This window comes from Triturus cristatus, chromosome 4_2 (genome assembly GCF_964204655.1).
Source record: "Triturus cristatus chromosome 4_2, aTriCri1.1, whole genome shotgun sequence".
In the NCBI taxonomy this organism is placed as follows: Eukaryota; Metazoa; Chordata; class Amphibia; order Caudata; family Salamandridae; genus Triturus; species Triturus cristatus.
The window spans coordinates 56,861,253-56,876,606 of record NC_140586.1 but is presented as its reverse complement, the minus strand read 5'-3'; the positions used below and the strand labels follow the sequence as shown (position 1 = coordinate 56,876,606).

Below are 15,354 nucleotides of genomic sequence, written 5' to 3'. Positions count from 1 at the left end.
TTCCCGGTGGGCGATCCGACCGCGGGTAGCATCAATCGCCTCCCTGGCAGGTCATCTACACGATGCCATGCATACAGACAGGATTAGAGACAGGATAGTCGACGGAGGGCGCGAGGGTCTCGGGAGCTCAGAGCTCACGCGGCCATCTTGGTCAAGCGCTAGGCTCCTCCCCCGGAATGCCGTAATCTTAAAAAACCGATATATATATTTCTAAAAACAAAAGATTGTAGAGTCCCTCAGTTATAGCGCTCTGGGTTATGGAACTCTGCCAAAAAGAATCTTGTTAAATGTATTCGATGGATGGACAGACTGCGTGCATTATGAATGTGAGTGGTGAAGTCTTTTCGCAGCTTTGATTGCCACTTTGTAAGCTCTTATGGAAGGGCAGTACAATATTATATTGCTCCTCCTGCATTTTCCCCATTTGCTTTGCAGGCTGCAGAATCCTGTTATGATTTTCTTGATTGTGTCACTGTTCTAAGTGATCCTTTTCACGGGGTTAATCTTGTTCGACATTTTCAATGGAATCTGGTTGTCCAGTCTGCCAGAAAGTCAGTTGTGAATGGCAAATACATCCAATGATCTTTGAAAGTCAGGGTTTTAGTGAGGTGGGAATTCTGTATGGGAGATTCAGTTTTTTCCTTACAAGACCTAACTTTCATTCACCCTTCAAGCCAACGTACTTGGTAACAGAAAAGCAACTTTGCACAACAAGTGTTCCAGAGATCTTTAATGCATGTGTTCAAACAAACATAAGACACATCAGCCTAGTTAAAACTATATAAGGTTTATGACGAGGGGAGAAAAATGGAGCAACCAGATTGTTGTCTATTTTGGGGATGATATTTATTGATGCTCGATTGGAAAGCGAGAGAACCACGAGGGTTTTGTCCAACAAAGTAAACAAAGGTAACTAAGAGTCTTTCAGTTCAGCAAGTGAGAGGGAAACAGGTTTCTCCACCATCCGTCTCTTTCCTTCCGGGGCGACTCGTCCGGTTTGAAGTCGGGATAACCACGTCTATCGGCGGGGCTCACATACAAGAAAAAATAAAAGAAATAACACGTCTCAGTGTTGTGGTCTCTTAATGGATTCACAGGAAAAGGGTGTGAGGAGGGAATTCACCAGGCCGTCTGATACGGGAGTTGTGAGGGGGGGGGGGTCCGTCACCACAGGGTTTATTGGGTCTTTTGGCTGGTTGCTTTAGGAGCACGCTGCGCAAAGTCAGTGTCTCTCTACCCCGGCTTCCCGGACTCCCCGCCCGCATCCCACGACCCTCGCAAGCGTTGACGCACCTGGCTGAGCCACGTCCCTCCAGGGCCGCGGCGGGGCGAGGGGCAGGTACGTTGGCCTCCTGGCTTCCCGGTGCTCTGTTCTGTGGACGTCTGCTCGCTGTTGGTCTCTCTCTCCGTCTCCTCTTCCACTCGTTCCGCGTCTTCCTCCTTCGGGACTCTTCTGCCTTCCGGATCCGTCGGCCAATCCTTATCGGCCGAGGACGGTACGTGACTCCGCCCCCTGATGCTTGTCACAGGTGGTTCCTCTTCTGTCTTAAAGGGCCAGTGACCTGCCGTAGGGAAGTGTGCTGATCTTGCTAAGGCGGTCTCCCAGTCCGGGGGCTGAAACGGTAAAGAAGGGGCGGCTTCGTCACATAGGTTCGGAGTCGGGCCGTGGAGGGTCTGACTTCGACACACCCCCACCCTAGATCTGTCCCGATCGGGGACGATGGGCAACCGAGAGAGAAAGTCAGCATTGGCATTGAGGGGAGCCTTACGATGTTGAACCACAAAGGTGTAAGGCTGGAGGGATAAGAACCATCTCATGATGCGTGGGTTATTTCCCTTGTTAGGGCTCATCCACACTAGGGGTGCATGGTCTGTGTACAAGACAAAACGGGTACCCTCTAGATAATACTGGAGTTTCTCCACGGCCCACTTAATGGCAAGACACTCTTTTTCTATTACCGGATAGGCTCGCTCACGTGGGAACAGTTTTCTACTGATAAAAAGGATAGGTTTTTCGACCCCTTCTACGATGGTTTGGGACAGGACGGCTCCTATTCCTATGTCGGAGGCGTCTGTCTGAAGGATAAAGGGTCGGGAGTGATCTGGGGAGATTAGAACGGGATGGCTAGTGATGGCCTGCTTTAGTTTCTGAATGGCCGTGTGTACAGTAAGGGAGGGAGCAGACAGGGCGGTTTTTGGGGTGTTTTTCTGTAGGAGGTCCGTGAGGGGGGCTGAGATCTCTGAATAATGGGGAATGAATCGGCGGTAATATCCCAACAACCCAAGGAATGCTCGGACCTCTTTCTTAGTTGTTGGCAAGGGTGCTTGTTGTATAGCTCTTATTTTCTCGCCCTGAGTTTCAATACAACCGTTTCCTATAACGAACCCCAAGTACCTTACCCTATGGAAAGCAGCTCGGGATTTTTTCGCATTGATGTGTAGTCCTGCCTGCTGCAGGGAGCCTAAGACCTTGCAACAGTCCTCTAGATGACGTTCCCAAGTGGGACTATGGATGACAATATCATCGAGATATGCGGAGGAGAAGGTTTGATGGGGTTTTAGTAGGGTATTTATCAGCCTTTGAAAGGTGGCTGGAGCACCATGTAACCCAAAGGGAAGGACTGTGAACTCGTAAAGACCATCAGGGGTGGAAAAAGCGGTCTTTTCTCGATCCGAGGGACGTAGTGGCACCTGCCAATAACCCTTGGTTAAGTTGAGCGTGGTTATATACCGAGCCTCACCCAGTCGTTCTACCAGATCGTCAACTCGGGGTAGGGTGTATGCGTCCAGCTTTGATATGGCGTTTACTTGTCTAAAGTCAATGCAGAAACGGATTGAACCGTCGGGTTTCGGTACTAAGACAATGGGAGAACTCCAATCGCTTGTTGAAGTACGGATGACTCCCATTCGTAACATTTGCCGAAGTTCCTCGGAGACGGCTTTTTGACGCGAGGCAGGAAGTCGATACGGCCTTTGTCTTACTGTCTTCCCTGTCTCCGTCTCGATACAGTGTTCAATGAGGTTGGTTTTTCCTGGTTCCCAAGGCGAGGCCCGGGGTTGGGCATGTGAGAAAGCTGTTGCTAATTCGACGGCTTGTTCTGCTGTGAGGTTAGCATGTTGTCTCAACCACCGTTGTGTTGAGAAGGGAAGAGCATCCAGAAACTGTTCCAATATCACAGCCCCCATGAAGTCATCCTTAGACCGCTCCGCCGGTTTTAACCATTTCTCTGCCGCTAGTTTTAGTTTATAATATAGAGTTTTTGGAGTGTCCGCAGGGGTTCCTTTCTCTTTCCGGAACCTTAATCGGTATGCTTCCGTATCCATACCTAAATGGTCTAGGATGAGGGTCTTGACGTCTTCATAGGGTGTGACCCCACCCGCATTAGCGACCTGGTAGGCTGCTTGGGCTTCCCCTGTCAGGAGAGGCGCTAAGAAAAACTGCCATTTACTGACAGGCCAGCCGGAGGCCCGGGCAGCCCTCTCGAAATTCAATAAGAACGCATCCGGGTCCTCTCCAGGTATGTATTTCTGTAGAGACACAGTAGGGAGAGCGGACACCGCCTTGGACAGTCTATGGCCGGTTGTGGGTGAGAGAGGGTCTTCCACTACTTTTAACAGGGTCTCCATTTGGGCCTTCATGAGGTGCTTAAAAGTGTCTCTATCTGCTTGTGCGGAGGTCAATTGACGCTCCACAGCCCATTCGAGTTCTTTTGGCCCTCGACGATGTGCTGTATGAGGTTCTCCATGGGGAATCAATAGGCGAGAGGTCAAAGTGCCCGCATTCTCCACCATATGTCGAGGGGAGAAAAATGGAGCCACCAGATTGTTGTCTATTTTGGGGTTGATATTTATTGATGCTCGATTGGAAAGCGAGAGAACCACGAGGGTTTTGTCCAACAAAGTAAATAAAGGTAACTAAGAGTTTTTCAGTTCAGCAAGTGAGAGGGAAACAGGTTTCTCCACCATCCGTCTCTTTCCTTCCGGGGCGACTCGTCCGGTTTGAAGTCGGGATAACCACGTCTATCGGCGGGGCTCACATACAAGAAAAAATAAAAGAAATAACACGTCTCAGTGTTGTGGTCTCTTAATGGATTCACAGGAAAAGGGTGTGAGGAGGTAATTCACCAGGCCGTCTAATACGGGAGTTGTGAGGGGCGGGGGTCCGTCACCACAGGGTTTATTGGGTCTTTTGGCTGGTTGCTTTAGGAGGCACGCTGCGCAAAGTCAGTGTCTCTCTACCCCGGCTTCCCGGACTCCCCGCCCGCCTCCCACGACCCTCGCAAGCGTTAACGCACCTGGCTGAGCCACGTCCCTCCAGGGCCGCGGCGGGGCGAGGGGCAGGTACGTTGGCCTCCTGGCTTCCCGGTGCTCGGTTCTGTGGACGTCTGCTCGCTGTTGGTCTCTCTCTCCGTCTCCTCTTCCACTCGTTCCGCGTCTTCCTCCTTCGGGACTCTTCCGCCTTCCGGATCCGTCGGCCAATCCTTATCGGCCGAGGACGGTACGTGACTCCGCCCCCAGATGCTTGTCACAGGTGGTCCTCTTCTGTCTTAAAGGGCCAGTGACCTGCAGTAGGGAAGTGTGCTGATCTTGCTAAGGCGGTCTCCCAGTCCGGGGGCTGAAACGGTAAAGAAGGGGGGGCTTCGTCACATAGGTTCGGAGTCAGGACGTGGAGGGTCTGACTCAGACAGTTTACAATGAAGGGAAGGGTGCCTCCTTCACTGGCAAGTACTTCTTTGTTAGCCCTTCCCAGAAGTTCTTAATGACTGGAGTTGGAATGATAGAGCTCTGGAGAGTTTTCATCTAGATGGCTATACTGGCTGCTAAATGGACTTCTATGGATGAAAATTTCAAGGCAGATTTAGATAAATACGATAAGGTATGATTACACCAGCTCGCTTAGTTATGAAACTTCCTAGAAGGATGTCGATCTCGAACACCCTTGTTTCTCTCAACTGGTTGCCAGTGGGAAAAAGAATAATCTACAAGGCTATGTGCTATCGCCACAAAATTCTAAAGGGCAACTGCCCCAAATACTTGCTCTCTATGGTGCAACCCTACTTACCCTCACATAACTTAAGATATGCCAGGGCCAATCTAGTGAGGGTACTTTAATCTCCCCGTGCCTAACAAAAAAAAATGAATGTTTATCCTCATGTAACGTAACTGGTGCTATGTAAAGCGCTCTGATACCTGATTGGATTCGGGTCAAGTTCGTGCTATATAAAAAACTGCAAAAAAACAACAAAAAAAAGGCTAAAGGCCTATTCCTTTATCCATTTGGCAGCTAAGATATGGAACTCCCATCCAATGCACCTGAGAGCCGAACCAGCAAAAAAGACCTTTTGTATAGGACTTGAAACTGGGCTGTTTAAGTCGGCTGAAACTGTCTCTTAGTGAGCCTTCCCTTCTCCCTACCTCTTCTGGTCAGGTCAGTTTTTAGTGCAGGGACACACCCTTCGGTGTAACCATGCACTTCATAAAATGCTTTCTTCTTATTATTATTATTATTACATGTTTTTGACATTAGGTGAAATCAAATTACCTTTTGAAACATAACATGCAGAATCTTTTCCACTTAAAATCATATAAATACCTCATAGGTTGTCTTTTAGCCTCCTTTAGGATGTTAACACACTCTATAGGAAGGTTCAGATGCCTGTAATGCATGAAGACATGAGACATGCTGTTAAGCTAAGAGACGTCATTGCGGTCAAGCTGATACCACTGGCAATGCATGTGTAATGCACCTCCTCTGGCAGAATCCTTGACCTTGATCCTCTTTGCTTGTTAAGGTAATGGGCCACTGCTGTGTTGTGTGTCTCTATCAACAATGCAATGTTGGTTTGCGATTGAAGAAATGAATAAAGAGGCAGATAGACTGCTCGCAACTTATGCAATAAGTAGCCTCCATCAGAGACCATGATGATTGAATTGAAGATCTCCACTATATCCACACTTTCCCAGGAGTGATGGGTCTGTGACTATTGTCTATGATGAGGGAACTCAACCAAATGGAACCTTTCTCTTCAGGTTCTGGTGTTTTTTCCACTCGGGCAAAGATGCAGAGAACACCGCTATATTATGCCAGTTACCTAAGAACTGACCCCATTTATGCTCCAGAGGACTCCTGCGGTGGCCTCAAATGCATCCTTGCATCCACAGATATCAATATCCAGGAGGCCATAGAGTGCAAAAGAGATAATGGGCCTAATTTAGGGTTTAGCGGGTGGCCCACCATCTATCAGATGATATCACATACATCACCCTGACAGACTTTCATCACCAAATTTAGAAATCACGGCCAGCCCAGATGTGATTTCTGTACCGTCAGAAGGACTGTTGTCACAGTGGTTCCTCTGAAGGTAACAAAAGCTGCCATCGGTTTTGACTACTGTATGCCAAACATTTTGTTTTTTCAAAAACAAACTCCCACAGTGGGTGAGGGGGGTCTGTAGCCAGCTGGCCAAAACAGACAACAGTCACTGTGAGCATGGTAGGGTTTTTTGTATTTAGAAGTGAAGATGTATATATATATTGGGGATATATGCAGTTATGATGGTTGGATGTCATCCATTCATATTACAGGGAAGAATACTTCTGTGGAGTTGCTTCCCTTTGGGTTTCTTGTTTCTGTGTAAGGGTCCATTGGTATGGCTTCTCCTCTTGTTGCTTGTATACCATCGGGAGGCAACAGAAGAGACCTTTAGCCAAGCTGGCTCTCTAGGGTGAACACACAACCAAAAACCGGTGCTAGTAGGAGTTTTCTCTATTGTGCTGTTTGTGCTTCCTTGTGCAGACATCGTCTCCATTTTTTCCCAGTGTATAGTTACCACATTCTTGGGCTCTCACGTGGCCCTTCAAACCACCCAGACACAGTGTGACAATTGTGCATCCCATCACCATTCAACATACATGCAGCACGCTACTTGCCTTGGGCTAGGGCTCATCTCTTGAGCTGTAGCGATATTGGCCTCAGTGTCCTCTCACTCGGAGATGCAAGGCGAAGGTGGAAGCACTGTCGGCTGTATCCCTTACCTCTTTGTTTCGTCTCCTGGCCAGACTCCTTCTTTCCTTCCTTCCCTCCTCTGCTCTCGAAATCGGCTGCAGTCCTCGATTCCCCACTCCTCCGTGTCCCTCTTCGATGGGCGTAGAGTCCCTTTCCTCTGCGTCTCTGTCTCCTGCTCCCTGACGATCCAACGCATCGGCCCTTGTGCGCTCATATAGGGGCTCCGCAGTCTCTCGATCTCCTGCAGGTGTTTTGGTGAGACACTAGACCCACAGCTGCAGTATGAACGGCGGCCATCTTGGGATTCCCGCATTCGCCGTCTGTAGCCCTTTCACGGGGTCCTTATTTGAATTGTTCTGTTAATAACCACTGGGTTTTACCTGGTGGTAAAGGACAGAAAACTATTTATCAGACCTAAATAGGGCGGACAGCATGAGGCTGACTGGCTACACTCTGTCAGGCTGTCAAACAAAGCTTTCTGTCGACGGTGCCAACTTAGGCACCGCCAAAGAAAAGCTGTTGTCCACTCAACTCTAAATACGGTGGGAGGACCAAGTGTTTGGCAGACAGGGTACTCCATCATGTTTGTGAAGGACTACCCTGTCCGTCAAACTCTAAATCTGACCCAATATCTGTCTTGGCGCAGAATGTTTGGTTGCAGCGAGCCTGGAGCATTTCTGTTGGATTGATAACAGTCTCTTCCTCAAAGGAAACATCATCACTTGAGTCTAGAATCGCTTCCAGATAATGGATGCCTTCCGTTTTTTTGTACTTCACATAAAGATCCAGTTGCTCAATCACTTGGACTGTCGGCTGAAAATCTTGATGTACTTTCTGTTGTGAATTGAATTTCAGGAGCAAATCACTCAGGTATGGAAATTGAAACAGTCCTCTATTCATGAGATACGTGTAGTGAGTCAGCAGTCTAGCTGCCTGCTCCGGCCTCCGCGCCGGATATGTCGCACAGACGCGCTGACGCCGAGAAGGCAGCGCGCATCAAAATTAAAAAGGCTTGGCTGCTCGAGGTCACTTAGGGCCCGACGAGTGAACTGTGTGGTCTCCCGTTATTGCGCGCAGCGGTGGCGCGCAGCCCTGTGCGATTAGGCCCTAGGCAGATCCCTACATTGGCGATGAGGATCCGCGCTACGACCTCCCCGGCAGCACTGCGGAACACACAACAAAAAAAAAACATAAAAGAAACATCAAAGGGGAAAGGAAAGGAAAGACCCAGCAGAGGTACTGGTCTGAAAGCCTGGACAGAAGACGCCTGGTCGATGGAGCCAGGCCGCAGAAGCAATAAGACGGAGCACGCCGCCCCCAAGAAGGCACAGTTGGTTCACCAAGTTCCCCCACATCACCTGGAACAAAGCTCCGCCGCTGCAGACACACCAACAAATACCTGTGTGCGCAAAAGCGGCCAGCAGTAGAAAACAGCCACATGACTGGCTACCCAAGCGTCACGCAGCACGAGGCCTGCTCCCATCTTTAACAGGTAACAACCTGAGTCACGCCCATGCACACGGAAGGGGCACTCCTGACTAGCCCAAGAAGCAGCGCAGCTAAAGCAAGGTACCAAGCATCTCCTGCGCCATGCTGAGCAAAGCTGTCTCCCCACCACCACGATGTGGGACAACCCAGATGCGAACCACGCGCCAGCCCGCATGACCCCACAACACCCCCCCACAGGGGTACTACCACCATTTAGTGAGGCAGCCGACCCCACCACTGCGCCCCCAAGATGGAAGACGTGGCTCGGACGTCTTGAGAATTACTTCATAGCATCCAGCAAAACAGACGGAGTCGTCAAGAGATTGCTCCTGCCCCACTATGCCGGGGAAGAGGTATAGCTGCTTTTCAAGCACCTCCCAGATGTTGGACCCCCAAACGACTATAAAGCAGCAGTAGCCGCACTCAATGCTCATTTTGACCCTCAACTGAACCCGGCCTTTGAGAGGTTCAAGTGACAAAGAGAGGGGGAATCAATAGACACTTTCCACGCAAGGCTGAGGGAGTTAGCCAGCACGCACCTAGTGGACGAGAGAGCGGCCGAAAAAATCAGTGCACAGCTCATCCAAGGGATACGCAGTAAGGTGCTGCTCGGACTCATTCTAAGACAACCGACTATACCGCTGAATGACATACTAGTCATGGCCAGGTCGCACGACCTATCAGCAGCGCACGCTGATGAAATGGACTTAGCCCTAACACGCTCAACTGAGAAGAGTGCCACCATCAAAGTGGAACGGGCTGATGCAATTAGGACACGTGACAGAGGCAACAGGCCCAGAGACCGTATGCCGCCAAACCTGAGAGGCCAATGCAGATACTGCGGCCATGAGGAACACCCGCCCCCCAGTCCTGCCCGGCCCAGGGGAAAACATGCACCAACTGTGAGATACTAAACCATTTCGCGTCGGTGTTCAGGAGGAAAGCCCCGAAGAAAGACGGACGACGAGCTGCGCCTGCGCGGAAGATAGTGTGCCAACTCTCGAGCCTCTCCCTCACATCCTCACACGGGTGAAGGAAAGGCGAACAAACCACCTACCATGTAGAAGACACAGCCTAGGAGGAGTATGAAGAGGAGACGTACCTAGTCTCTTTTGCGCAAGCACTCAAAAGGAGGAGAAGGCCCCACCCCACGTGCACGGTGCGAGTCGCAGGGTCTGAAGGACAAGTTACTACTTGTGTAACGATATATCTGTAAGACACATTAGTTAGTGATAGAGTTCAAGGGTTATCTTTCGGCAATCTCCTCCTTTCTACGGCTTCCAGATCAGCCTTTTCTTTTTTAGTCCCCAGTTGTTAATCACTTCCTCAAAGGCATTACACACACGTTTCCTCCCGTGCCTTTCATAATGCCTCAATGGGACTTAAATCTTGTCTCGACATATCTGATGAGCGCTCCCTTTGAGTCCCTTCATAACTGTCCCTTACGTCTTCTCACTCTCAAGACGGCTTTCCTGGTAGCTATCACCTCTGCCAGAAGAGTGAGTGAGCTCCAGGCGCTTTCTTCAAAACCTCCTTTTCTTTCTGTTCATCCGGACAAGGTGGTTTTACGGACTCGTCCTTCTTTCTTGCCGAAGGTTGTCACGCCCTTCCACATAGAGCAGACCATCACTTTGCCCACCTTCTTTCCGCCTCCGCATCCTTCAAAAGAGTAAGAGAGGCTCCACCGTCTGGACCCAAAATGTGTGCTCTCGTTCTATCTGAAGCGCACACAACAGTTCCGGATGGATGACCATCTTTTTGTTGGCTACGTGAGCGCCAAAAAAGGTCGGGCCGTGCACAAACGAACCATATCTCGGTGGGTCGTTCTGTGCATCAAAGCATGATACTCAATGGCTAAGAAGGAGCCTCCTGTGGAGCTGCGTGCCCATTCTACCAGGGCAACGGCAGCCACTACTGCCTTGGGACGTGGCGTTCCCTTGAAGGACATTTGTCAGGCAGCTATGTGGGCCTCGCTGCACACGTTTACCAAGCATTATTGCCTTGACAGTCAAGTCCGGAGAGACGGCTTCTTTGGCCGTTCTGTCCTCCGTGACTTTCTGGTGTAATCTTGTTCGCAGGCCCATCACCGGGGTTGGTATTGCTGGGGTATCTGTTCTAAGGCAAGAAATCTATCACTAACGTGTCTCTTTCAGATGCACAAGTTACTACTTGTGTAACGATATATCTGTAAGAGACATTAGTTAGTGATAGATTCCTTACCGCCCCACCCATCCTCCCCGCTCTGCAAACTGATTTCTAGGGTTAAGGTCATCCCTTTCAGGGCCCTAGTTTCATGGCACCAGTGGTCAGTTTCTTGCATGGCTCTGCATTCCTGGCGCGGAAAGTCATGTACAGAACTGACGTCAGTGCGCGTGGGTGGCGCCTAAGTAGTCTCCGTGATGTCATCTCGGCGCATACGATGCCAGCGACTGACGCGGAGCCGCATGACGCCACCTTCCAACGCGCAGGGGTACTGCTGGCGAAAACTTTCCAGATCCAGTCTGACGCCTGGGGATATTCTAGCGTAAGGAATCTATCATTAACGTGTCTCTTTCAGATGTTTGCGCTGTAACCAACACTGCCGCATCAGTGAATGTCATGGGGGGTCAGCAGTCTAACCGACTGAGGCCCAAACCCGAACTCAGGCCTTCCAAAACAAAGATTTTAGCATAAGGAAGTGACACATCCCTGCCCCTCAAAGGCAAGATGACCGTACCCATACGGTCCGAAGATAACGAGATCATCACGGATGTCCACGTGATAAATCAAGAAGCCGACACCCTGCTAAGCAGCCACGCAGCGGAAGATCTCGGGCTGGTGACATTCTCGAGGAGCGTACAAGCGGACCAAACAAAGGACCTGCTCAACCAATTCGCAAGCCTATTCGAGGGCTTGGGACAGATCAAGAAAAGTCTAATCAAGTTGCACATAGACCCTTGTGTCGCCCCGACAGCTTTGAGACACCGGAGGATTCCCTTCCACCTCAGACCGCTAGGACAACAGGAGCTGCAAAAGGTTGACGATCAAGGGGTCATAGAGAAGGTGTTGGGACCCACACCATGGGTATCCCCCATGGTGATCTCAGAGAAAACCCCCCAGCCAAGAAAAATCAGGCTATGCATAGACATGCGCCTTCCCAATAAAGCCATCCGGCGCAAACACCACATCACGCCAACGATGGACGACATCGTGGCTGACCTCAACGGTTCCCGGTGGTTTTCGAAATTGGACCTGAATGCCGGCTACCACCAGTTGGTGCTGACGAAGAAAGCAGGTACATTACTACGTTCAGTACCCACCTGGGCCTGCGGAGGTAAAAGCGCCTCAACTTCGGCATCTCGTCAGCTGCAGAGATCTTCCAGGATACCCTAAAGGAGATCCTGACTGGGTTGCAGGGAGTACTGAACGTAAGCGACGATATCCTCATCCATTCAAGGACTGCAGAAGAGCATTACAAACACCTGAGGGCCACCCTGAAGCAACTCCAGGAACTTGGAGTCACCATCCACAGAGAGAAGTGCCTACTTTTCCAAAAGCAGATAGAATTCTTTGGATACACGTTCAATCAGGAAGGGATTCAAGTGGACCCGAGGAAGTCTCAGGCCATCAAGGACGCCCATCACCCCCTGACGGTGTCAGAAGTGCAGAGTTAACCAGGATGGCCACATATTGTGGCAGGTTCATTCCCGACCGAGCCACCATCACGGAGCCCCTACGGAACCTCACTCGTGCTGATGCCATGTGGCAGTTGGGGAACTCTGGAAGAGATGGCGTTCCAGAAAATCAAGAGCACCCTCCTTGACCGCACCACGCTGGTGTACTTCGACCCGGCCAAGCAAACGGAGATACTCGTGGACGCCACTCCAGTAGGCCTCGGAGCCGTTCTCACACAAGAGCAGGAACCGGGAAGATGGGCCGCCCTTGCCCATACCAGTAAAGCACTGTCCCCCACCGAAAGGCGCTATGCGCAAATTGCGCGAGAGGCCCTGGCGATCTGGTGGGCATGCTGCCATTTCCACCTGTATGTCTGTGGCCAACCATTCCGAGTCATCACAGACCACCAGCCTTTGGTGCCCCTATTCAAAGGGTTGGCGCCTCACCCGCCCCGCGAATTGAGCGATGGGCCATTGGACTCCAACAGTATGAGATGGACGTTGCGTACCGGCCCGGTGCCAAAAATCCCGCTGACTTCCTCTCACGACACCCCAGCCCACAAGAGGGTGAGGAAGAAGGACCGGACACCGAAGCATTAGAGGCACACCTCAACATGATCTCCATCATCACCTGCCCAAAGGCCCTAACGCTAGAAGAAGTAGCTGCAGCAGCAGAAAGGGATCCTGTCATCACCAAGATCCGTGCGGCCGTCCAAGTGGGACACTGGCACAACTTCTTGCAGTCTGCCAACGCCTGGTCAGGCTTGGTGAAGGAAAGTCTCATGCAGATGTAGCAGATCAGGGATGAATTGAACGTAACCCAAGACGGGATCCTGCTGAGGTGTGCCCGGATTGTCATACCAACAGCGCTACAACACCGAGCTACACCATTAGCTCAAGGAGGCCATCAAGGAGTGGAAAAGGTGAAAGCCCGCATGAGAGAGAAAGTCTGGTTTCCAGGACTGGAGACCCAAGTCGAAGAAACACTACGAAAGTGTCCCGCCTGCCAGGTGACCAGCGCCTCAGAAAGACCTGCGCCTGTTCACACAGAAGAGCATGTAAGAATCCCGTGGGAAAAAGTGAGCATTGACTTTGGGAGTTTCCCCGGTGGCCGAACGACCCTGGCCCTCATTGATAGCTACTCCAAGTATCCCATCATGGAAGTTGTCCCAGGTCGCCCCGGTGCTCGAGAAGGTGTTCGTAATGTTTGGCTGGCCAGAGGAAATCAAGAGTGACAATGGGCCACCGTTCCAGGTCCACGAGTTCCGAGAGTTCATGCAACAGCACGGGGTACGACACAGGCGCATCACCCCACAATGGCCTCAAGCCAACGGGGAGATAGAAGGATTTATGAGGACTCTCAACAAAGCCCTCCGCATTGCAGCGGCCGAAAATGTGGACCCCGAAAGACACCTACAAATGTTCTTCCGGGAGCATCGGAGCACCCCTCAATGCACCACCCACCAAGCTCCGTGGTCGCTCATGTTCAACGGCGCTCGCCGCGACAACCTACCCACCTGCCCAGGGTGGGCGCCCCCTCCATTCGACGAGGAAAGCGCCACCAGGAGGAGAGAGAAACAAAACCTAACGGCCAACCAAACACGGAGAGCAACAACCCGTACAGTGCAGAGAGGTCACACTGTCATACTGAAGGACAGGAGGCCAGGAAATAAATTCCAGACCAGTTTTGAACCAGGCCAGTGGTTGGTGATTGGTGTGAAGGGAACGATGGTAACAGCAGAAAAGGAAGGTGAAACCATAACACGCAACATCTCATGGTTCAAAAGAGTTCCAGTTTCCCCCTCTGAGGACAACGTCAGTGAAGATCCTGGCGAATGGGAACAAAGTGAGCCACCGCAAGGAGACCCCTGCGGGAGTCTGCCGGCGAGGCTGCAGCCCACTTCACACTGAGCAGTGGCGGCAGGAGAATCCCCTGAGAGGGCCTCAATGCCCCGAGAGCCAGCATCTCCTCTCAACACCCGGACTGGACACCCCAGGTATGGACTGAGGGGTAATCCTCGCCTGCCAAGTAAGTGACCGGCGGAGTCCTGGGGAAGGACAAAAAAACTGAGTTGGGATGGGATGTAGTGAGTCAGCAGTCTAGCTGACTGCTCCAACCTCCGCACTGGATATGTCGCACCCACACGCTGATGCCGAGAACGCGGCGCGCGTTAAAATAAAGGGGTGTGGCCGCTCGAGGTCACTTGGGGCCCGACGAGTGAACTGTGTGGTCTCCTGTTATTGCGCGCAACCGCGGCACGCAGCCCAGCGCGATTAGGCCCTAGGCAAATCGCTACATATACACAGCCTCTACAGCCATGCTTCTTGAAAAAAGTATTGGGCGGATTACAGGCTGAATGGAAGATTTTGAATTGGAAGTCCTCTTTTCTTTTTGGACTGAAAATATTTTGAACGGCCTGTGTTTCTGGACAATTGGCATATGAAATATCCATACTGAAAATCTATTACATAATGTCAGCCCCCTGAGGGAGGGTCTAGAGTAGAGCCAACATTCATTAACTCTCCTTTTTACATTTGTTTGTAGTTCTTAACTTCAGAATGGTCTGAACTTCTGCTTTACACTGCTCTCAGCCAGGCCAGGTCAGTCGTGCAGGTCATACCGCCTTTGCAGGGGGTGAGGCGCCGGCCACCCAGTCATCCGGCCTTTTTGCTGGGGTCACCCTTCCCTGTCCCTCACACCTTGCTAGTCCAGTACTGCACGCCAGGGAGGGGGTGGCCCACGACTCTCACAAGCTTTCGACCCTTAGAGTCCTATCTTGGGGAAGTTGCCTCCTGTGGCCTCTACGTGTGGGCCGTCGCCGTTACAAACCGTAGGGTCTGTGAGCACCAGCGCTGTCCCCTTGTTTTTGGAAGCTGGGTCGGGCCTCACACCTATCACTGCTTGGATCCTAATGTGTTTGCAGTTAGATAGTTGTCCCAATGGCTGTCAGAGGGGATGGTTCATCCTCCTCAGCGGTTCCTCTGAGAACGCATCCTAGCCTGTAGGTTTCAAATTTCACAACAGGACATGCTTGCAGCATTTCATATGGGATGCTAAATGTATAACTCACAAGCTAGAACCTCATGAAAATGTATAATGTGAGATACTTAGCAGATGAAGTAGGGATATAGTTTCCCTATGATTCCGAAGTGCCATTTGTGCCTTTTCTGGTCTGTCCGTTAATTGAGTTCATGATCACTTTATAT

At 51.0% G+C, this 15,354-nt stretch overlaps 1 protein-coding gene across 1 annotated transcript in view; it reads right to left on the bottom strand.

Moving 5' to 3' along the window:
• The window catches only part of BRME1 (break repair meiotic recombinase recruitment factor 1), a 170,345-nt gene extending 162,439 nt beyond the window's left edge, over positions 1–7,906 (bottom strand). The window contains exons 1-2 of the mRNA XM_085599879.1: positions 7,606–7,906; positions 7,036–7,247 (exon numbers count right to left, since the gene is read on the bottom strand). Coding sequence (XP_085456005.1) covers positions 7,036–7,247; positions 7,606–7,906 — 513 coding nt within the window. The remainder of the gene's footprint in view (positions 1–7,035; positions 7,248–7,605) is intronic.
• Between the last annotated feature and the right edge of the window lie 7,448 nt (positions 7,907–15,354).